Below are 25,278 nucleotides of genomic sequence, written 5' to 3' on the forward strand. Positions count from 1 at the left end.
GATCCAAATTTTGCCCTTTTTTGACTCGGAGTGACCACCAGGGGTCAGGCTACAACAGTCAATGACGGAAAACATCTCGATCCACCCGATCGGGAGACTAAATCTCACGATTTCAAGATATTTCAATCGACCTTTTGTACGCCGCTATCCTTTATTTTGATAGTGAAGGCGAGCGGGGTGAACATGCGGGGGACACGGGCGCCGCCATGCTTGTTGTGATGACGCTGTTGGGTGTGTTTCAATCCCAGAATACATTGCGAAGACACCCTGATAGAGCCTGGCATGTACCATGGACACTTAAGTGGCGCCGACAGAGAACAACAACAACAACAACAACAACAACAGAACACCAAAGCAATGTAAGGAGTTCTTTTACGGACTACGACAGTCTGAGGACTACGAAAAGTCTGAGGAATAAAGTCTGGCGGTAATGCAACAATTGGATGCCAACCGCCATAAAACAACAACAACAACAACAACAACAACAACGAGAGTCTGAGGACTACGAAACGTCTGAGGAATAAAGTCTGGCGGTAATGCAACTCTCGGATGCCAACCGCCATAAAACAACAACAACAACCAACTTGTTAAAGGCAGTTTAACGACACTGACTTGCTTTTGTTATGTAACAGACGCATGTGGAGCACTGAATATGAAGACGCACATGTGTTGCGCAGTGCTTATCAGTGCTTTGGGATGAAAGACAGGTTTAACAACGTGATAAAAATAATCGACACCGCGGTTAAAGGTTGAATGGACGAGTCTTATTTCCTCGTGGCGTGGACTGCCCATTAGTCCTGCCACGTATCAATCATAGAACGCACCTACCTCTCACCTGCAGCCGTGTGTGGCTCGTCCCATGAGCAGCACGTTTCCGCGTGTCTAAGCGCATTGATCTATCATAAAATAGTTCCCTCACTGTACGGGACAAAATTAGGACGGAGAAAGACAGTTCGGGCTGTCTCATAAGAGACGGAAATCTACGGGAGACGAGAGATGCGATGCGATCATAAACAAACGCACGTGTGTGTTGTATCAGTCCGCACGGGGGAATGCGCATGCGCACTTCCGCCTGCGTTCTCAAATGTTACCTGCCCCACCAGAGACAATAAAACACTGGATTTATTCTTTGCCCCCCCCCTCCCTCCCCTGGGCAGCTCGGACCACAATCTTGTACATCTGAGGCCTGTGTATGAATCCATCGTGCGCAGGCAGCCTGTGATGTCCCGTGAGGTGAGGATGTGGTCTGCTGAGAGCGAGGAGGCTCTGAGGGACTGCTTCAGCACCACTGTCTGGACTGAGCTTTATGACCCACATGGGGAGGACATGAACACCATCACGGAGTGCATCACGGACTACATCAACTTCTGTTTTGAGAACACTGTTCCCTCCCGGACGGTGCAGTGTTTTCCAAACAACAAGCCATGGATTAACCGTGAACTGAAGGCTCTGCTGAAGGAGAAGAAGAGAGCCTTCAGGGAGGACCTGAGGACTGTGCAGAAGGAGCTGAGGAGGAAGATCAGGCAGGCGGAAGCCGGCTACAAGAGTGTGGAGAAGCCTGAAAACCATTTCAGGCTTCAAACCCCCCACCCTGCCCAGACAAAGGGAGATCTACAGTGGGTGAACGATTTAAATACTCACTTCTTGAGGTTTGATCAGTCACCCACCCCTCCCCCTGCACAGCTGCATGCCCTCTCTTCCACAGCCGGACAATGGCCCAACCCCGTCCCTCTTCGCACCTCTGCCCCGGCCCATCAGCTCCCCACTTCACCTGGACTCACCCATCCCCCCCAGCACACAGTCCCCCTGCCATCTACTGACTGTCACAGCAGCACAGGTGAGGAGAGAGCTGAAGAGGATTAAAGTGAGGAAGGCAGCAGGACCTGACGGCATCAGCCCCAGGCTCCTTAAGTCCTGCGCAGATGAACTGTGTGGAGTTGTGGAGCATGTCTTCAACATGAGCCTGAAGCTGAGGGTGGTACCACAGGTCTGGAAGACCTCCTGTCTGGTACCTGTGCCTAAGACACCGCGCGCCAAAGACCTCAACAGCTTCAGACCGGTGACTCTCACGTCCCACCTGATGAAGACACTGGAGCGGCTGGTCCTGGACCACCTCCGCTCCACCGTGAGCTCAGCCATGGACCCACTGCAGTTTGCATACCGGCCTGGCATCAGAGTGGAGGACGCCTCATCTCCCTGCTGCACCGCTCTCTCTCTCACCTCGAAAAGCCTGGCAGCTCTGTGAGGATTCTGTTCTTTGATCTTTCCAGCGCCTTCAACACCATCAGCCGCTGCTCCTGAGGGACAAGCTGGAGAAGGCTGGTGTTGCTGTATGACCTGGCAGAGTGGATCCTGGACTACCTCATGGACCGACCCCAGTTTGTGAGAGCCCGGGACTGTGTGTCTGACACTCGGACCTGCAGTGTGGGGGCGCCCTTTCTCTTCACCCTTTACACTGCAGACTTCAGACATGACACGGACAGCTGTGTCCTGCAGAAGTTCTCTGACGACTCTGCCATCATCGGACTCATCACGGACGACGATGATGCGGAGTACAGAGGACTGGCGCAGGACTTTGTGGACTGGTGTCAGCGGAACCACCTCCTCATCAACGCGGGGAAGACAAAGGAGATGGTGGTGGACTTCCGCAGACGCCACCCCACTGCCCCCTAACCAGTGAACATCCAGGGAAGGGACATTGAGAGAGTGACTCATACAAGTACCTGGTGTTCATCTGAACCACAAACTGGACTGGACTCATAACACAGACGCACTGTACAGGAAGAGCCAGAGTCGGCTCTACCTCCTGAGGAGACTTAGGTCTTCAGGAGTGACAGGGCCACTCCTGAAGACCTTCTATGACTCTGTGGTGGCATCAGCTCCTGTAGGTGTGGCCTGCTGGAGCAGCAGCATCACAGAGAAGGAGAGGAAGAAGCTGGACAAAGTCATCAAGAAGTCCAGCTCCGTCCTGGGCTGCGCTCTGGACTCGGTGCAGGAGGTGGGGGACAGAAGGGTCCTGGCTAAATTCACATCTATGCTGGACCATGAGTCTCACCCCCTGTGGGACACTGTCCGCTCTGGAGAGCAGCTTCAGTGAGAGACTGATCCACCCTCGCTGTGTGAAGGAAAGGTTTCGCAGGTCTTTCCTTTCTGCCTCTGTCAGACTTTATAACAAACACTGGTAGCCCTGAACATGTGCAATATTGATTTAACCATGTGCAATACTGTCATATTCATGTGCAATACTGAATTAACCATGTGCAATACTGTCATATTCATGTGCAATTACTGTCATACTCACTAGCAATTAAGGCCATTTCCATGTGCATACAACTGAAATAAGAGTGCTTTATTTTGTTTACTTACTTACTATTAGTATTACCTAGTCTTATGCTAGCTATTTTTACTTTATTTTACTTTATTCTATTATTATCATTTTATTATTATCTTATTTTTATCTTTATCATTTTATTTTTATTTATCTATTTTATTAATTTTTTTTAATAAGAGTTTTTTGTTTTGTTCATAAGAGTTCTTCTATTAAGAGTGTTTTTTTGAAACTTCCTATAATCTGTCCTTTCCTCCTGTATCTTCTGCGTTGTAACAACGAAATTTCCCCTTGTGTGGATATTAAAGGATTATCTTATCTTATCTTGAACAGAGTTTTAAACACAAAGATAGAAGATTTGTACTGGTCAATGAACTAATAATGGAAGTTTGTTCACTTTGATGAATGTTATTTCATGCTAGTCTACTCATGACCTTCATTTATAAAAAAAATATCTCAAAAGGACATTGAGATTTATGTAGAGGAAAATGAAAATGGTGAAATTTCTCCACCTATTCTCTGGGATGTGGCTAATGCAGTTTTGAGGGGCAGGATAATTGCTGTCGCCTCAGCCAAAAAGAAACAAACTAAAGCTGTTGTAAGCTAAACATACTGAAAACAAGGATCCTAAAATGCTACAGGCAATTAAAAAGAAACAATGACCCAACCTCACAGGAAATAATAAATAAAAAATGTTTTTTACTAAACAGAGATATTATGTAAATGTATTGTAAAAGATAATCCTGTGAAAAGCTTTGATATGTTCAAAGATTGTTTTGGTTTGGAGAAACTAAAGGAGTTATTATACCCAAACGATTTAACACCATAAAATAAGATAAGATAAGATGAGATAAGATAAGCCTTTATTTGTCTCACATTGGGCAAATTCCAGTGTTGCAACACAAAGTAGGTACAGAAGTAAATAATTAAGAACAGATAACTTATAAAAAACACTCTTATAGAGAAGCTCTTATAAAACTTTTATGGAAAAACCCTTAAACTCTTAAACCCTTCCGGGGCATAATACATAAAACATTATTGAAACTAAAGCACATTTCATACAGAAATGTGAGAACATGGCATGGAAATGCAAAGAAGTTAGATAAGTGCAGAAAAAGATGAGATCAAACAGATTCATAACAGATTCATAACCATACCATAAAACCAGACATAGTTACGGCAGTTTAAGATAAGATAACCTTGAGTTTCAGGTTAGAACTCCTCTCTTTAGGGCAGGAATAAAATACATAGCTCAGTGTTGTAGACAGTTATATTTCTCAGGTCAGGACCAGAGTTGCTAAGTAAAAAATTCTTTATAGTAAGTTTGGTCTAATTTTTTTGGGAAAGTTTGGAAAGGGAATTTTGATTGTTGATTTGTTTGATTTTGATTGTTTGTTTGATTTTGATTGTTGTTGTTTGAATTTTGTCACAGGTTGTGTTTTATTTAGGTTGCCCCTGAGCAGCATTTTTACATAAAACGGGTGATTTTAACCCTTTTTTCTGGTCGGTTTCGCTTCATTAGACCCTGTAACTACTGAAATATGTTGTGAAGCTGTTATTAATGTGCAATGTCCAATATGAAAATATGTTAATCTCAATGGCACTCACCCACTGACGACTCCTTGGAAACCTTTTCCACCTTTTCTCCTGGACGTGAATGAGGGATTACACTGACCAGCAGACTAAGAGTTAAGAGTAGGAATAAACATTTCAATTTTTTTCCTTTAATCATTAGTTGGAGCCTCTGGTGGTTAACTAACGCTGTTGCTGTTGTTTTACTGCATGGGTCATCATAGACCACAGAGGCAGGTCTTTGAACTGTGCACAACAGGCAGAATGAAGGCACCTATAATCCTCACTTGCACTCTCTGGTGGTACAATTGTGTACTACAAGTGTCTCAGTTCAAGTCAATGAACCGTGACTGTTAATCGGGCAAAATGTTTTTACTTGGTTAAGCATGTGGTGGTTAATAGATTACCCATGAGCACCTCTGGTTACGAGCACCTGGGCCTGACCGCGAGGAGAACATGCAAACTGCACTCTGAATCTGATCTGGCAGTATCTTGTACAATCGATCAGCCACAGTCAGGGTTCTGTTCTGGCCTCGCTGCAGTCAGTGAGTCAGCACAGTCCTCTCTTTCTCATTCTATCTCTCCTCTCCCTCTACTATATGTTTCTCTGACCCCTCTCTCTCCTTTCTTGCTCGCTCCTCCACTTCTCCTCTCGCCTTCTACTCTCGTCTCTTTCATTCCTCTATATTTCTCTTCTCTTTTGCACTTTTCTCTATCTGCCTCTCTCCTTTTTCCTCCTCCTCTCTTCTCTCCTCCTCTCTTCTTATTCATATTCTCTTCTCTTCTACTCTTCTCTTTTACTTTCCATTCCTCTCTCCTCTTTTTCCCTCGTTCTACCTCCCATGCCTTTCCTCCCCTCTCTCTCCCCCATTTGTCTCTCCTTTTCTCCCCCACTTCCATTTCTTTCCCTTCACTACCTCCCCTGTCTTCACTCCTTTACTCTGTCTACTCTTTCTTTTGTCCCCCTCTTCTTCCCTCCCACCTCCCCCTCTCTCTCCTTTCTCAGTCCTCTTCTTTCGTCTCTCCTGCACACCCTCTCTCTCTCTCTCTCTCTCTCTCTATCTTTTCCTCTTCTCCCCCCTCTCCTTTCTACTCTCTTTCTCTCCACCTTTACCTCTCTTCTCTCTCTCTCTGTTTCCCCCTCTCATCTTCTCTCCTTGCTCATTCTCCTCCCCCCTCACCTGGTCCGGTCCAGAGCCTCCTCCTGGCCGGTCCAGAGCAGAATCATGGGTCAGTTGGAGGAGGTGGATTTAGAGCCAACCACTGCTCCTCTAACCAAGTCTTGTTCTCTGCAGAAGCACAACTACTCCGCCTGGATCCACAGACACATATCCAAGAAGGAATGCTGCTACTTCAAGAGTTTCAGGTACAAAAACTAATCCTGACTTTTTAACTCATGTTTAAAGGGGAAATGTTATTAATGTTATTCTAAATCAACTTGAATGGTCTTTAAATCTTGATACAACGGTGTTTTAATCATCATTAGTTTACTCTAAGTTGTATTTTGTATGATTCCTGCATGTTTGAGTCAATCCTGTATTGCCCTGCCACTGAGGCTCAAGTGCTTAGAAGATACTCGTTTTAGCACCTCCCCTTTCCCCGCCCACATCCCTGTATTTAGTTGTGATTTGTATATAAATTAAGACTCCAGGTGACACATGTAGCCACTTTTCAAAAATAAAACAGGTATAACACATAGCTGACAATCTGCTGCTTTTAAGAGTGAAACGTCACTATGAAGAGGCGGGGCTTATCAGTTCTACAGTTTTGAACAGGAAGTCAATGGACCTGTTTCAGTTACTGGGCCTTTTTGGATCGATGTTGTGGTTTACAGTGAACAAAATGTAAAATGAGGATCTACTTATGTTCAGTATGAAGCACTTCTATTTATGATGTAAAAAATCTTTTTTGTGAGGCTCAGAGAAGGAGCAGAGAAGATGAGGTTGTAAACAGGATTAATGAAAGAAGCGTGAATGAATCTCAAGAAAACTCAGAAAGCTCAGAAAAGTAAACTATAAAATTACTCAAGGCCAATTTTAATGTCGTGATCCATTTTTATGGCAAAGATACTAACTTAGGCCTATGTTTGCACTGACAGCATTGATTAGAGCTAAAGGTGCAGTATGTCATTTCCCTCGTGCAGTGGTTTGACACCTGCTTGTTTCCATGGAGATGTTGTTGCCTTGAATGTTACACTTTTCATGATAGATGGCTCATTCCATACTGTGGAACTGACAAAGCAATAACATTCCCATGGAAACAAGCACCATAAAAGTTACATATTGCACCTTTAATAGACTATGTATAGTTGTACTTTAGTTTACATATGATTTATTATTTAGAGTTATCTTAATCTGATGGATCAAACAAAAAATAAAGCTCATATTCAAGCTAATTTTAGCTTGAATATGAGCTTTATAATATATTATATAGATTTATTTTTACATTTAATAAAAATGCTTTCTTATAATGCTTATTTACATCATAAATTAACTTTGTGCAATTTAGTTGATTAATCAGTTGACATTTTTACATAATTCACTATTAGTTTTCAGTGTGGCAACATAAAGACACAAAATACTTTTGAAAGCTCTACTGGTTCCAAACGTTGCCCCTTTTAATAAATGAATTGATGCACAGGGCATGTCGTTAGTCAACCAAGAATACAGCCTTGTTAGGGACGTCCAGATTATAAAATTAATAGATAATCCTGATAATTCAGGTCACAATACATTCATTGTACACAATTTTACATGCAAAATTAAGTATTTTTATTTTAAGCTTTTTGTCTGACGAAGGCCCAGTTGCCGAAACGTTGCCTCTTCACTATTAAACTTTTATTTTGCAAGTAAGACAGTGTGCGGGATTTCTTTCCCTATTGAAGCTATAAAAAAAAAAAACTGCATCCTAATGTAAAGTGCATTTTTATCTGGCTCTTTTTTGTCACAAAACCTGTTGTGTGACAGTGACGACAGGTGTGAGTGTAACACTGTACCTGCTGTGTGACAGGTGTGACAGTGACGACAGGTGTGAGTGTAACACTGTACCTGCTGTGTGACAGGTGTGACAGTGACGACAGGTGTGAGTGTAACACTGTACCTGCTGTGTGACAGGTGTGACAGTGACGACAGGTGTGAGTGTAACACTGTACCTGCTGTGTGACAGGTGTGACAGTGACGACAGGTGTGAGTGTAACACTGTACCTGCTGTGTGACAGGTGTGACAGTGACGACAGGTGTGAGTGTAACACTGTACCTGCTGTGTGACAGGTGTGACAGTGACGACAGGTGTGAGTGTAACACTGTACCTGCTGTGTGACAGGTGTGACAGTGACGACAGGTGTGAGTGTAACACTGTACCTGCTGTGTGACAGGTGTGACAGTGACGACAGGTGTGAGTGTAACACTGTACCTGCTGTGTGACAGGTGTGACAGTGACGACAGGTGTGAGTGTAACACTGTACCTGCTGTGTGACAGGTGTGACAGTGACGACAGGTGTGAGTGTAACACTGTACCTGCTGTGTGACAGGTGTGACAGTGACGACAGGTGTGAGTGTGGCCGCAGGAGGAAAAGTCATGTGGACGAGGCCCTAAAGCTTGCTGAGGATGTGGAGAGCTGGGACCTGCACAAACATGTCCAAGAGAGCCGCACCGACGCGTTTGGCAACATCTGCTTCGGAGGGCTGGGACACAAGGCTTCTAAGGTACAAACACGCTAAGGTACAAACACGCTAAGGTACAAACACGCTAAGGTACAAACATGCTAAGGTACAAACACGCTAAGGTACAAACACGCTAAGGTACAAACACGCTAAGGTACAAACACGGCGACATGAAGCACAGACATGTGCAGCTCCATCATCTACGTCCACACAAGCCACAGCTCTTTGCTTCAGTCCCAAATCTGACCATTACATAGTGTGGTTATGTGCTCAGGCAAGACTTCCCGTCCGGCCTACGTTTAATGAAGAAGCAAAATAAAAACATGAATTATATGATTGTTTATTGCTTCATGCAAACGTACGTCACATTAAAGAATAAAGCTAAATGACACATAATATATCATTTTGAGCTTTTAACCATGTTCCAACATTGTTCCCTCATCAAAATCATACCAGGAGTAGCATTTAACAAAAACACGTTTCTTCAATAAAATAGCTCTAACCTTGCTCTGAGAATCTTCTCTGCTGTTTTTAAAGTCCATAAATCATAGCCAGATTAATTCTCCTGTATAATCAGACCAGGAAGTCAGAGACCATCCTGTATGCAGTGAAATGTTTATCTTAAACTTCTGGAAACATCTGCGGCTGCAGAGGGACTCAAATAAAAGTATGCAAGAGGATGTTTAGGATAATAACAATACAAATAACGCACATTTCCTAATAATCCTAATAATGTAACGTCTGGATGGGTATTTACATCGGATGAAAACAAAATCAATTGTATAGTGAATTGTTTTCACTGTACGCACTAGAGCTGGGATCAAGCCAGCAACCATCATGTTTTAGGACTTCACCACCATGTGTCATATTTCTGTGTCTGTATGTGTGAAGTATGTGTCATATTTATGTGTCTGTATGTGTGAAGTATGTGTCATATTTGTGTCAAGTCCATTTTATTTGTGGAGCACTTTTTTTGACACATTCACACAAATTACACATTTGCAGTAAATACAACTAATACCTTAAATGAATGCAATAAATACATACTACATGCGTTAACTAATAAGTTAAACATAAGCAATGCAAAAAAATGAAATCATTTAATTCAATTTAAACCTAAAAATATTAGGCCTCATTTCAAAACGTAAATCTTCTGGAAGAGGGTTCCACATCTGGGAGGCATAAAAAAAAGAGGTTTCATCATGTTTGGTTTGATCTTTAGGCACCACCAAGAGACCAGTACCAGCTGGGCCCATAAGGAGTCAACACGTCTGCCAGATTCTTTGGACCGCTACCATTTAGCAATTTTTGGACCAGTAAAATAATTTTGAAATAAATCTGTGAGGGACTGAAAGCCAGTGTAACATTCGTAATACTTGAGTAATGTGTCTTTTTTTGTTTTGGTGACAACCCTAGCAGTGGCCTTTTGTATTAGTTGTAGCTGCCGGATTGAGGATTTTCTGAGACTTGTAAATAGGCTATTACAATAGTCCACTCTACTTAATAAATGCATAGACCAACTTTTCATGAACTTGTCTAGAGATAAAGTCATTGCGGCACGAAATGTTTTTTTCGCGAGATTTTGCAGTTCTGTAACAGTTTGGTTGACAATATAATATGGAGACATGTCGGTGTAATCCCTCATTCGTCCAGGAGTGTTCCATTCTAGAAAAAGGTTCAGTTGTTTCATCTGGACTCCACCTTTCGACACTCATCCAAGAGTCATTGTCAATCTGCCAAAGATTCAACTCTTGGATGAGAGTCGAAAAATTATTCCAGATCACTACAACTGAATCTTTTTCTACAATAATATGGAGATTAAATAAAATAAGATAAAATATGCTAAAATAGACTAACCCTAACCCAAGGATTGAACCTTCCGTAACTCTATACATTGTTTGAAATGTGTCTGAACTGCATTCACCAATTGACACTAAATATTCTCAGTCTTTAAAGTAAGACCTAGACCAGCTCAGAACAGAGGATGAAAAACAAAACAAAAATTTCGGTCGATATAGCAAAATTGAGTGTTTGACCATATCAAATGCAGCTGTCAAGTCTAGCAAAATTAAAATAGAGACTTTACCGTTATCCCAATCCATCTGTTTGTCACTAAGAACTTTAACAAGAGCTGTTTCAGTACTGTGATTGGCTCAATCCTGATTGAAAAGGAGTCAAGAAAATTATTATCAGTCAGATAATGGGTGACTTATAAGTCTGTATGTGTCCAGTACATGTCATATTTTTGTGTGTTTATGTGTGCAATACGAGTCATATATCTGGGTCTGTATGTGTGCAGAATGTGTCATATGTCTGGGTCTGTATGTGTGCAGAATGTGTCATATGTCTGGGTCTGTATGTGTGCAGAATGTGTCATATGTCTGGGTCTGTATGTGTGCAGAATGTGTCATATGTCTGGGTCTGTATGTGTGCAGAATGTGTCATATATCTGGGTCTGTATGTGTGCAGAATGTGTCATATGTCTGGGTCTGTATGTGTGCAGAATGTGTCATATATCTGGGTCTGTATGTGTGCAGAATGTGTTATATGTCTGGGTCTGTATGTGTGCAGAATGTGTCATATGTCTGGGTCTGTATGTGTGCAGAATGTGTCATATATCTGGGTCTGTATGTGTGCAGAATGTGTTATATGTCTGGGTCTGTATGTGTGCAGAATGTGTCATATGTCTGGGTCTGTATGTGTGCAGAATGTGTCATATGTCTGGGTCTGTATGTGTGCAGAATGTGTCATATGTCTGGGTCTGTATGTGTGCAGAATGTGTTATATGTCTGGGTCTGTATGTGTGCAGAATGTGTCATATGTCTGGGTCTGTATGTGTGCAGAATGTGTCATATATCTGGGTCTGTATGTGTGCAGAATGTGTTATATGTCTGGGTCTGTATGTGTGCAGAATGTGTCATATGTCTGGGTCTGTATGTGTGCAGAATGTGTCATATGTCTGGGTCTGTATGTGTGCAGAATGTGTCATATGTCTGGGTCTGTATGTGTGCAGAATGTGTCATATGTCTGGGTCTGTATGTGTGCAGAATGTGTCATATGTCTGAGTCTGTATGTGTGCAGAATGTGTCATATGTCTGGGTCTGTATGTGTGCAGAATGTGTCATATGTCTGGGTCTGTATGTGTGCAGAATGTGTCATATGTCTGGGTCTGTATGTGTGCAGAATGTGTCATATATCTGGGTCTGTATGTGTGCAGAATGTGTCATATGTCTGGGTCTGTATGTGTGCAGAATGTGTCATATGTCTGGGTCTGTATGTGTGCAGAATGTGTCATATATCTGGGTCTGTATGTGTGCAGAATGTGTCATATGTCTGGGTCTGTATGTGTGCAGAATGTGTCATATGTCTGGGTCTGTATGTGTGCAGAATGTGTCATATGTCTGGGTCTGTATGTGTGCAGAATGTGTCATATGTCTGGGTCTGTATGTGTGCAGAATGTGTCATATGTCTGTGTCTGTATGTGTGCAGAATGTGTCATATGTCTGGGTCTGTATGTGTGCAGAATGTGTCATATGTCTGGGTCTGTATGTGTGCAGAATGTGTCATATGTCTGGGTCTGTATGTGTGCAAAATGTGTCATATGTCTGGGTCTGTATGTGTGCAGAATGTGTCATATGTCTGGGTCTGTATGTGTGCAGAATGTGTCATATGTCTGGGTCTGTATGTGTGCAGAATGTGTCATATGTCTGGGTCTGTATGTGTGCAGAATGTGTCATATGTCTGTGTCTGTATGTGTGCAGAATGTGTCATATGTCTGGGTCTGTATGTGTGCAGAATGTGTCATATGTCTGGGTCTGTATGTGTGCAGAATGTGTCATATGTCTGGGTCTGTATGTGTGCAAAATGTGTCATATGTCTGGGTCTGTATGTGTGCAGAATGTGTCATATGTCTGGGTCTGTATGTGTGCAGAATGTGTCATATTTCTGGGTCTGTATGTGTGCAGAATGTGTCATATTTCTGTGTTCATTTGTGTGCAGTATGTGCGTGTTTCCTCTGATACTCGGCCCGAGCTGCTGTATGAGCTACTGACAGAGCAATGGAAGCTTTCTCCTCCAAACCTGCTCATCTCAGTCACCGGAGGAGCCAAGAACTTCTACCTGAGGGCACGCCTCAAGAAAACGTTCCACAGGGGCCTCATCAAGGTGGCCCAGACCACAGGTGTGGCTCACACTGCAAACACAAATTGTACTTACTTACTTACTGTAAAAAGGATTGACTCCATTACCAAGAATATGCCATATCATTAGATGTATCATTTTTGGATAACAACGCACCCAAAGCAAGTCATCCTGTGTGGGTTTAAGAGGAGATGTGGTTGTACGATGCTCGATAGATAAACTACATTTAAGCCAGAATCTAAAGTTAGATTGTAAATGCGTTTCAGAATCTACTGCAGTAGAAGAGAAAGTGGGAGGGGCTGGCTGGCATATCAAAGTTATTTAATGAGATTACATTGTCCTGAGGAGCACACTTCCTCTCTCCTCTACACTCTCCTGCAAACCTGACAAACGATGGAGACAAAATCTCACTCTCACTCCAGTCTGTCCTGGAGATAGACTGTCTATCTGCTGATCAGAGTGAGCTGGCTTCCCAGAAAGCTAAAGCTACACACACCACATCAAAACTGAGATGAGAACAGGACCAAGCCAAATCCCCACCATGATTAAACTGGACTCAAACCAGAACCAACCAGGGCCCTAAAATGAAAACAAGTTATACATTTTAATCAATTTAGCACTGAAAGTCTTGTACTGTTTGGTTAAATATTCATCCACTCCCAAGTTAAGTAAGCAAGCTAGTACTAGTTTGCAATATATCCATGACTGCAGCTAACCTTGGGCAGACTTATGGGGTACCACTTTATAACTAAGCATGATTCAGGCTTAGTAACTACTTTAAGGTTAGGGTTAGTTACTTGCTTCAATCATTCTTTTGTTCACTATGAATTTAGTTTTTGTTCATTAGAATCAGAATCGGTTTTATTGCCATTGTTGGTGAACAATTCACAAATTAGGCACTTGCTTCGGCATCAAGGTGCCACATAAAACATATAATATAATAATATTAGTACTATTATTATTAATAATAATAATACTAATAATACTAATAATAATAATGATAACAATAGTATAAAAGTATAGATCGTGCTAAATATGCTAAATATGCTAAAATAAAATAAAGGCATGGAAAAAGTAATTCAAATATAATATAAGTACAACAACAAGATCAGAACAATAGTGCAAAACAGTTGATTGGAGGTATTTACAAGAATATTAAAGTGACAGGTGCTTCATGAGTCCAACGGCAGAGGGCTCAAAGAGTGGCTCAAATAGTCCATGTCCAGAGTGAGAAGGGTCGGCTGTGATCTGAGCTGCTCGTCCCAGAGCCCTGGAGACGTACAGGTCCTGCAGAGATGGAAGTCTGCAGCCGATCACCTTCTCAGCAGAGATACAATGCGCTGTAGTCTCTGTTTGTCCCTGGCTGTGGTTCCAGCGTACCACACGGTGATGGAGGAGGTGAGGATGGACTCAATGATGGCCGTGTAGAACTGCACCATCATCTCTGCTGACAGCTTGGCTTTCCTCAGCTGCCGCAGGAAGTACATCCTCTGCTGGGCCTTCTTGATGTGGGAGCTGATGGTGGGCTCCCACTCAAGGTCTTGGGTGATGCTGGTGCTGGGGAAGCAGAAAACAGTCCACCGTGGTGATGGGGGAGTCTGTCAGGGCGAGGGGGGGTGGGAGGCTGTGACTTTTCTGAAGTCTACAATCATCTCCCCTGTCTTCTGGGTGTTTACCACTGCACCAGGACACCAGCCACTCCACCTTCCTCCTGTAGACAGACTCGTCCCCGTCCAAGATGAGCCTGATGAGGGTGGTGTCATCCACAAACTTGATCAGTTTTACGGAGTTGTGGCTGGAGGTGCTGCAGATTGTGTACAGGGAGAAGAGCAGAGCCTGGGTTGGGATGGCAAAGGTGTCAAAGGTAGGGAGAAAGGGGGGAGGTATCAAACCTTGAATAAAAGGAGACAAGCTGGTCAGCCAGTTTCCGGTTGTCAGCAGCGTGGGGGCTTGTAGTGAGTAAGAACCCGGAGCCCTGTCCACACAAAGAACTGTTGTCAGGGAACGGTTTCTCCAGACGCGTATTATACTTACATCTAATGGCCAGAGCTTCTAATGGCCAGAGCTTAATTTTCGATAGTAGCATAACGTACTTCCTGAGGGAAGAACTTGCAACTGATATATGCAAGTGGATGGCAGTCGTCTGGTGGACCTTGCAACAGCACTGCTCCATTGCCGCAGTCGAAAGCATCTGTCTGCAGAACAAAGTCTTTGTCAAAATCAGTGCAGCACAAAACTGAATCCTCACTCAATGCTTGCTGAATATCCTTTAAGGCTTCAACCCCATCCTCTTTCCACTTGAGTTGATTGGGCTGCAGAGAGCCTGTCCTATCGGTAAGTGGCGTAGCTTGGGCAGAGAAGTTTGGTATAAAGCGATGGTAGAATCCAGCCATCCCTAGGAAGGACCTCGGCTGCTTCTTGGTCTTTCAGGTGCGCCACATGTTCATCCCAGGTGGTAATCCAGGTAAGCACACGCCTAGACAGAGTGGCCATTCAGTAACTGGTCCATCTATCTTTGGAAGGTGGCTAGCGCACCATTAAGACCAAATGGCAGGAGTCTGTCAACTCCTGTGACTGCTTAGATAGGGGAACCTGCCAATAACGTTTGCAGAGGTCAATGGTGGTCAGATATTTGGCCTTCCCCAGCTGTTCAATCAGGTCATCAACGCGTGAGAATGGATAATAACATTTTAAAATTCAGTTTAGGTACTTTCTTAAGAACCAACACCCCTGGGTTACACCATTCACTTTTGGACGGTTGAATGATTCCAGGTGATTCTTCAATTCTTCTTAAAGGTGCTCAGGTATCCTGTAACTCATACCCTCGGTGTATGGGTTCAAGTTTCAACACAATGGTATGCTCCACCATATTTGTATTCAGATAATATTCTCGGATTAATAAGAGGCTTTACCTGAGACTGTTGTTGCTCTGTGAGGTGCCCTATGTCCAGAATGGAGGCTCAAGTCGAAGGTAGGTATTGATCCTCAACGTCCTCTTCTTGGCTGAGCATCACCTCTGCCACCTTGTGTCAGTCGTAAGTTCTTTCCTCCGGGAACCCATTCATTGAGAAGGATATTATGGAGGATTCTCTTCGTAGGTGATAGGATCCTGTTTTCTGCTCATTTTAAAAGGTCCTTGCGAGGGCTGCAGCTATTGATTATTTTAGTAATCGAGTAATTGGTTAATTTTTTTGTATATTCCGTAAACCATTTAAAAGCATTTTAAATATTTTTTTTAACAAACGTAATAGTTGTAATAGAGCTGGTCCAGTGTTCCACGACCAGCTGGACCAGCTCTATACCCTCCATCGGGTGCTCGAGGGCTCATGGGAGTTTGCCCAACCAGTCCACATGTGCTTTGTGGATCTGGAGAAGGCTTTCGACCGTGTCCCTCGGGGTGTCCTTTGGGGGGTGCTCCGGGAGTACGGGGTCCGGGGCCCTTTGCTCAGGGCTGTTCGGTTCCAGTATGACCGGAGCAGGAGCTGTGTTCGCATTCCCGGCAGTAAGTCAGACCTGTTCCCAGTGCATGTTGGACTCCGCCAGGGCTGCCCTTTGTCACCGGTTCTGTTCATAATTTTTATGGACAGAATTTCTAGGCGCAGTCAGGGGTCGGAGGGTGTCCGGTTTGGGGACCACAGGATCTCATCTCTGCTGTTTGCAGACGATGTTGTCCTGATGGCTCCATCAAACCCGGACCTGCAACATGCACTGGGACGGTTTGCAGCCGAGTGTGAAGCGGCTGGGATGAGAATCAGCACCTCCAAATCCGAGGCCATGGTTCTCGACCGGAAAAAGGTGGCTTGCGCTCTCCAGGTGGGTGGGGTGTCCTTGCCCCAAGTGGAGGAGTTCAAGTATCTCGGGGTCTTGTTCACGAGTGAGGGAAGGATGGAGCGTGAGATCGACAGGCGGATCGGTGCAGCGGCTGCAGTGATGCAGTCGCTGCATCGGACCGTTGTGGTGAAGAGGGAGCTGAGCCGAAAGGCAAAGCTCTCTATTTACCGGTCGGTCTACGTTCTGACCTCACCTATGGTCATGAGCTTTGAGTAGTGACCGAAAGAACAAGATCGCGGATACAAGCGGTCGAAATGAGTTTCCTCCGCCGTGTGGCTGGGCGCTCCCTTAGAGATAAGGTGAGGAGCTCGGCCACACGGGGGGAGCTCGGAGTAGAGCCGCTGCTCCTCCACGTCGAGAGGAGCCAGCTGAGGTGGCTCGGGCATCTGTTTCGGATGCCTCCTGGGCGCCTCCCTCGGGAGGTGTTTCAGGCATGTCCCACCGGGAAGAGGCCCCGGGGAAGACCCAGGACACGCTGGAGAGACTATGTCTCTCGGCTGGCCTGGGAACGCCTCGTGATCCCCCCGGAGGAGTTAGAGGAAGTGTCTGGGGAGAAGGAAGTCTGGGAGTCCCTGCTCAGACTGCTGCCCCCGCGACCTGGCCCCGGATAAAGCGGCAGAAGATGGATGGATGGATGGAATAGTTGTAATTGTAATTGTAATAACAATTGAGTTTCTGCCTTAAAAAAAACACATTTTATTCTTAATTTCACATGAGTTTGTCCCCAAAACAGCAGCATTTCACTTCACCAGTCCAAAGTGTTCTGTTTGTATATAAAGAATATATATATAAAGGACTAATTCACTTGTCACCAGACTGACTTAAATATAAGACATTTGTTTGCAAAACATTTTGGGTGGGACAGTGATGCTGGTGTTTGGAGTGGTGGCTCTACATTTGTCATTTTGTCATTTTGCGGCGTTGGCTCTGTCTGCCTGTTTCACATCAGATTATTATAATGGTCGCGGTCCTCCTGCTGTTTCCATGGTTGTATTTGCTGTTTCAAGGCGCCGCAGAGGAGAGTGTGGCATGTTTGAAATGTTAGAGTGTGACTGGGAAGCAGAGTTGTTGTGCTGGGGATTATAGGTGACCGCAAGTGTGGGTCGAGGACGCGGGGGCTGTGGTGGGCGGCGCGCAGAGCTCGTTGCGGTGGTTAGAGTGGCAGCTCGGGGCACGTGTTCTTTCACACAACAAAACTCTTCCCGGTCGCCCTCGGGAGTTTAAAACACCGCTCTCTCTGTTGTGCTTTAGATGCTTCAGGAACGAGCGCCGTGGGAAACGAAAGTGCCTCAAGTCTTTCCGTTTGCTCCGCACGCCACAGATTCACCTGTTTTTAACTAAATATGTAAATTAAACGAATCATCGAGGCAATAACATAATAATCAAAGCTTTTTTGTAATCAAATTTCTCGATTTACTCGAGTAATCGTTGCAGCCCTAGTCCTTGCCTCTTGGCCAGGAGTTGCTGTCACTGGTCGGTGACTAATGACATGACTAATGACATGTTCCCAGGCTCTAAGCTCCTGTGACGTGCCAACTGGTCAACATTAATGGGCTATCTCCTCCCCTGACCCCCCTCCCAGGCCTCCTTCAGCAGAGTCAATGGGCCTCTCACCTCATGTCCATATAAAAGTTCAAAGGGTGAATTGAGGATTCATGACACTTAGGAGAGCTTCTAAAATATTGGGCAGCAGCTAAATGCAGACCAGGCCAATAAAAATATGGTTTTATGCGTGCCAGAGTTTTGCCGAAGCGTCCAGTTTACATTCAAAGTCTATGTAAACATGCGTAGAGCACGTAGTGCGTTTCCTACGGCGCGATTTCTTCGTTTTTGCGGCGCGATTGGTGCGTTTTCATACGCTCTCGACGCTTTGAGCGCGCATATAAGGCGCCCAAAGCGCCCAAAGCAGCCGGCGCGACATGTTCAGATTTGTTCAGCTCTCTGCAGCAGATGCGCCGCAGCAGGCAATCAGAGATGACGTGCTACGCACGACCCGGGATACCCTGAGTGTATTTTACGGACATGAGTCCGGGGCGTCGAGAACGCGCGTCCGGTGCGTTTGTCTTTCAAATGTAAACGCGCTCAAATTCTGCGTCGGGCGCGATTCGGCCACCTCGGTCTGTACGAGGCTTTAGACAGCTTGTGGCACAACTAGTTGTTTGAATTGACCATGCTGTCGATATAGAATGCAATTTTGTAGAAATAACTCTTAATCCCAGTTCAGCTAACTCAACTCAAAACTCTGACTCTTTTTTATAGCCATCAGGAATTATTTTGATAGTGTTGGATCCCGACCCCGAAAGGGAACAAGCGGTAGAAAATGGATGGATGGATGGATGGGTGTTGGATCACTTTGTTGCATTTCAACAATCTCATTTGGCAGTTTAAAGTCTACAAGCAGGTCTCACCTGGCTCCTTGACAAAAGTGTGTTGGAATTTCTCTTGTCTTTTCTGACTGAGGGGCTTTCTGGACTTCCCGGATTTTGCCTCCAGCTCTGCATCAAAAAAGGTAAAGCACTGAAAGCAGGCAAATCATCACAACTGAATTCAGACTGGGCCCTCGTCACAACATTACAGATTTTTGTTGGATTTATCAGGTCATACAAGATTGGCAAATCATCACCGAGAACTATTGGAAACAGAATCAGCTATTCCAACGCTTATCAGGTAAACTAGGGACATATTTCATATGCGTCCAGTGTCCAATAATGCTTTCACTTTCTATTTATTTCTATCTTTTCTGCAGTTTGCTATGGCACAAAAGACATCTGGTTTTGGGACAAACTGGCTTCGTATGGCTCTCTTGTCCAAACAAAGAGCAGGTGGGCATTTTGTTGGAGCCGAGTTTGCAGTTAAAATTGACTTGCTTTCGACTTGCTTTGCAAGTCTTACCAGTCCTGAGTACTGACCTCTGGTGATGCTGTGTAAGCAACTTTCGAGCTTCTGTTTTGGCCTTCCGTGCTGTATTATTCCATGGCTGATTTCCCTTGCATGCAGCCAGAAACATCTCTGCCAGAGCAGCAGCCTCAGCAGCCATTTTGCAATCGTGCTCCTTAATCCAAACCTGGAGCTCTGTAGACAGCATTCTTAAAAAATATCGTTCGTTCCATGATTATCATTTCAGTCAGTTTTATTTTTTGGTTGAATCCATTTGCCATAGAATTCTTTAAGCCTTACATAAAGTTATTTTGGAGTCTCTCCTGGATCTACGTCGAGAGACCAGAACCTTTGTCTGTAGGTTTCTGAATTGATATCATACTCATAATCAAAAGCCTCATCAATGTCCATGTGAACATCAGCAGCCCTAGCTTTACTAGTCAGCAGAGGGAATAGATGGGAAAACCGAGTCTTCTTGAGGCCATCTATACACTGCTGCAATTCTCTCAAATTATATAAGATAGTGTTCAATATCATCTTCACTGGTTTTCTTTTTCCAACCCTGGTTCTTGTAAAGTTTTTGACTGACCTGTGAGCACAAGGCTTGTAGTGAAGTCCTCAGGCTGTGGTGCTGTGGTGCTGTGGTGCTGTGGTGCTGTGGTGGCTGAAGTAGCCACTGCCTGGCTTTGGGATTGCATAATCACAATCTTGTGTGAAGCGGGTCTGCACTTCTTGCTGGAGAAGCTGAAATTGCTGTTGTAAAGTTTCAAATCTGCTTTCCTGTTGTCCACGCTCCCTAACACACCAGCCAGGTCTGACACTGTTGGTTCCCATGCTTCTCGCAGCTCCATTTTCCTCTTCAATGTATTCCTCAGTTCCAAAAATACTGAAGGTTCTTGAAAAAAAAAAAAAACGTGTCCTTGACCAAATTGAATCCCACCACTGCCACCATATGTAAGGGACCGAGGGTCAGGAACAGAAACAGGAACATTTTAGGCTTTTATTTAGCCAAAAAATATTAATAATAGTGTGGGCCCATAAAAGAGGTCAACACAACAAACACCCAAAATTAACACCAATTGACCTTACAAAGAACCTACAGGGAGAACATTTAAACTGGCTGATCAGACCAGCGATAATGACAAAGGTGGGTGACTAACAATAGCAAGGCAAGTTTATTTGTGGGTCACATTTCATACACAGGGCAATTCAAAGTGCTTCACACAGCAGGAAAAATGCATTAAAATCACAAAGAAATTACAGAAATCACAAAACAGTTTAAGACATGAAAGAGAAGAGTGCAAAAAAAAAATCTTTCAGTCATATGCACAGTTAAACAAAACAGTTTTTTAGCTTAGATTTGAACATTGTCAGAGTAGAGGCCTGTCTCACATCTTCAGGAAGACTGTTCCAGATTTTAGCAACATAAAACTGAAATGCAGATTCCCCATGTTTAGTCCTGACATATGGCACATACATACGTACAACATGTCAGAGATGAACTTTGGTGCTAGGCCATGAAGAGACTTGTACACAAGCAGAGCTGCTTTAAAGTCTATTCTCTGAGCCACAGGGGGCAGTGCAGAGACCTGAGCAGCAGAGTTCTGGATGTACTGCAGCTGTTTTACAGCTCATTTGGAGTTCGTTTACAGTAGTCTAATCTACTGGAGACAAACGCATGGATAAGTCTCTCCAAATCTGGTTTGGACATTATATTTTTGATATTGGCAATGTTTTTTAGATGGTAAAAAGCTGCTGATGTTATTGATTTGACGTGGCTATTAAAGTTCAAGTCTGAGTCCATTATTACCCCAGATTTCTAATTTGGTTTGTAGGTTTTAGAGCGAGACTCTGGAGGTGACCGCTAACACTTTCTCTTTGTTTCTGTGGCCAAAAGATGATTATTTCAGTCTTGTCTGAGTTCAGCTGAAAGAGAAAGTTGTTTTGAATCCACACACTGATCTGTTGGATGCAGTGACAGAGTGAATCTACTGGTCCATAGTCACCTGCTGACAGTGAAACATAGATCTGAGTGTCGTCTGCATAATTGTGATAGGACACATTTTCGCAGCATATCAGTTGACCTAATGGCAGCATGTAGAGGTTGAACAGAAGGGGTCCCAGGACTGACCCTTGGGGCACTCCACAGGTCAGGGTCATGTGGTCTGAGACACAGCTACCAATTTCAACAAAGTACTTCCTGTCTTCCAGATAGGACCTTAACCAATTTAGGACAGTTCCAATGATGTCCACCCAGTCCTCTAGTCTCTGTAAGAGGATCCCATGATCAACAGTGTCAAAAGCAGCACTTAGATAACATAATTAAGACTGAGGCTTTGTCGGTGTCAGTGTTCAGGCGGATGTCATTTGTCGCCTTGACAAGAGAAAACCTGACTGAAAAACATCAAATGAGTTGTTTATTAGGAGGAAATCTGGACTTTGCCCCAAAATGTCAGATTAGAGATGGGCCGGTAATGACTCAGTACTGCGGCATCAAGACTGCTCTTCTTTAGGAGAGGCTTTATGACCGCAGTTTTCAAAGACATTGGGAATGTTCCAGATTGAAGCGACAGGTTAACTATGTGAGTGAATGGTGCTAACAAACTGTTCAGCACAGACTTTAGAAATCTGGAGGGTAACCCAACAAGGCAGCATGTAGATGAACTCAGACTGGTGATGATCTCCTGGACAGTTTTGTCAGTTACAGGTGCAAAGTGAGTTAGCTCTATGTGTCTAGGTGGTTTTTGGGTAATTTTAGCATTGTGGGATTTATAGCATTGTTAATGCCCTGCCACTTTGTCATTAAAGAATAATGCAAACTCATTACACTTGGATGTGGAAATTAGTTCTAAGGAGGGTTTGTTAATCTGTTTACTGTGGCAAATAGGGATGCGTACCGCTACGACAGACCGGATCTGGACTTGTAAAAACGTTTCGGTTCAGGTCCAAAAAAAACGAAACCCCGGTTATTCGGTTCTGGACTCATAAAAAAATATAGCACTTAGATACTATATCCTTTTTGTTCTAGAATCTAAACCATCTTAAACCTTCCATTGATCGCGAAATTTGCGCTGGAAAAGACGTAAACACTGCCATGCGTCGCTGTCAATGGCGCACCGGGAGCCTAATTAGTGACACACGCGTCTTCCGGCGAAATAAATTTAAAGATGCGAGAGACAGGAGCGCCTCATACGTGCTGAGCTGCGCGGAACCGTGTATCCACATGTGAACATTGAAGCGGCAGCCGGTAAGATCGCTGGCTTTATTTGAACTGTTTTAAGTTGGGGCCGCCCCGTGCAATGTTGTGGTGGTTTAAGTGCTGCGGGCGTGGCCGCGTGTTAAAGGGGCGGGGTCAGCGTGGTCTTGTCTGGGTCGTTGGTCTTTGTGTAAATATGAATGAAATAACTTAAGTGTTATGTTGTGGTGTGATGTATTTGGCATTAAGTAAATACTAAGTCAAAGTAATATTGCTTGCTGCATCCATTAATTGGAGTTTATATTTTGTAATAGTATTTTGTATTTGTATTCTACAGTTGTTAAATATGGTCTGGTGTTTAATGCTGTTAATATGATGTATTATTTTGATTTGTTGTGTAAAATATTTTTATATTCTACTTTTGATACTGCTAAGTTGATGCTTTATAGTGATTCAAGTTGACTTTTATGCTATTTTTTGTAACTCTGTTATTTTACTCTGTTACTTAATTATTTACTCTGGTGTATTGTCTGTTTGAAGGTTTTTACCTGATTTTTGATGCTAATGGATCTGCAACATTAAAGAGTGTAAATGTGTCTAAAGGCAAAACATTGTATCAGATGAAACAGCTGCTTTGACCCTTGACCCAGACTGACTCTGTCAACAATACTCAACATGCTCTTGTTCAGAAGTTGTTCCTCAAGTAAAACACATGAATGTGTGTTAACTGTTAGTTAAGCTATAGTTTAGCAGCTAGCTCGTAGCTAGTAGATTGTGATTTGTAAGTTGTAACTTCAGTGAATAAACCAGACAAGTTGAGTTTATTTCACTCTGCAGTTAAGCCTTGTGTTTGATAGTCGTCCTTGTTCATGTGTCTTCAACTTAATTTAGCCAAGTAACTTGTGTTACGCTGTTATAACATTATGCAAATATGGCAGGAGTTCAGCCGGACTCATTAGGTCCGGACCTGAACCTAAACCTCTGGATTCGAATCCGGACTGGAACCTGAACGTGGGTTTAGGTCTGCATCCCTAGTGGCAAACAGGTCACGCGAGTTGTTTACAGCAGCTTCCAATTATTTCAGAAAAATATCTTTCTCTAGTTCTACATAAAATGAGGTTGTGCATGTTCAACTTCTCTTTGTAAAGCTCTTTTTGAACCTGGAGCTTTGACCTGCGCCATTTCGGTTCGCCCCGGCAGTGCCCTGATCCAATCATTATTTCTCCATGGCACCTTCTGCAATGGAAAATACAATACTAACAATAGCAATGGATTACTCAAATTGATTTATCTTACATCAAAATATATATTATAATACAATATATGCTAGCAAAATTTACTACATTCACAGACAATGCAACTGAAATAAACTTGAATCTAATACCCCCCTAATCTGGGTGGAGCCTTGCCTGGAAATCATGCCCAGGGCTTTATGAGTGGCAGCTCCTTAGTGTCCTCAGTGTCTGTCTGTATGTGGGGATCAGATGAATCATGGCGTGATCTGAAAAGTGCACAGCAGCGCAGGCCACAACGCGAAAGGCGTGCGAGAGTTGTGTAACATTGATCCAGCGTGTTCTGCTCTCTGGTCAGGACTTTAATAAACTGTAGTAATAATCTGTACTTTGGTAGTTCATGGCTCAGATTTTCCCTGTTAAAACTCCCCCAGGATAATAAACAAGGAGTCTGGGAAGGTCACCTCCCAACTGAAGCGAACTCACGTGAGGAGTAGAATGGCAGTTAATGGAGAGATATTCCAGAGCAGGAGAGCAGCGTTTAGAGATCACACTCACATCAGAACACCAGGCAATGTTGATGAAAACAAAAACACCTCCAGTTGTTGTTTTTCCCCCGGAGAGATCCCTTTGTCTGTTGGCGCGGAGGAGCTGGAATCCCTCCAGATGCACCGCGCAGTCCGGGACTGCCTCGCTGAGCCATGTCTCAGTGACGCACAAAACAGACCACGAAAAGTCTCTGTTTCATCTCATCAGCAGCGCCACTTTGTCCATTTTGGGACTGAGACTAGAACTGTAAGAGTGGTTGTTCTGATGTTTAAGAGCACTTCTGATGGTTGTTCTGATGTTTAAGAGCACTTCTGATGGTTGTTTTGATGTTTAAGAGCACTTCTGATGGTTGTTCTGATGTTTAAGAGCACTTCTGATGGTTGTTTTGATGTTTAAGAGCACTTCTGATGGATGTTCTGATATTTAAGAGCTCTTCTGATGGTTGTTCTGATATTTAAGAGCACTTCTGATGGTTGTTCTGATGTTTAAGAGCACTTCTGATGGATGTTCTGATGTTTAAGAGCACTTCTGATGGTTGTTCTGATATTTAAGAGCACTTCTGATGGTTGTTCTGATGTTTAAGAGCACTTCTGATGGATGTTCTGATATTTAAGAGCTCTTCTGATGGTTGTTCTGATATTTAAGAGCACTTCTGATGGTTGTTCTGATGTTTAAGAGCACTTCTGATGGTTGTTCTGATATTTAAGAGCACTTCTGATGGTTGTTCTGATGTTTAAGAGCACTTCTGATGGTTGTTTTGATGTTTAAGAGCACTTCTGATGGTTGTTCTGATATTTAAGAGCACTTCTGATGGTTGTTTTGATGTTTAAGAGCACTTCTGATGGATGTTCTGATATTTAAGAGCTCTTCTGATGGTTGTTTTGATGTTTA

General features: G+C 43.6%; 1 protein-coding gene across 1 annotated transcript in view; it reads left to right on the top strand.

Annotated features, from left to right (window-relative positions):
• Positions 1-6,126: 6,126 nt before the first annotated feature.
• Positions 6,127-25,278, top strand: part of trpm2 (transient receptor potential cation channel, subfamily M, member 2) — a 59,160-nt gene continuing 40,008 nt past the window's right edge. Inside the window, exons 1-3 of the mRNA XM_072444398.1 lie at positions 6,127-6,266; positions 8,439-8,604; positions 12,562-12,742. Of these exons, the coding sequence (XP_072300499.1) occupies positions 6,127-6,266; positions 8,439-8,604; positions 12,562-12,742 (487 nt within the window). The remainder of the gene's footprint in view (positions 6,267-8,438; positions 8,605-12,561; positions 12,743-25,278) is intronic.

Source organism: Eucyclogobius newberryi, unplaced genomic scaffold (assembly GCF_026437365.1).
Source record: "Eucyclogobius newberryi isolate DKJ021-1_F unplaced genomic scaffold, fEucNew1.0.hap1 SCAF_14, whole genome shotgun sequence".
In the NCBI taxonomy this organism is placed as follows: Eukaryota; Metazoa; Chordata; class Actinopteri; order Gobiiformes; family Gobiidae; genus Eucyclogobius; species Eucyclogobius newberryi.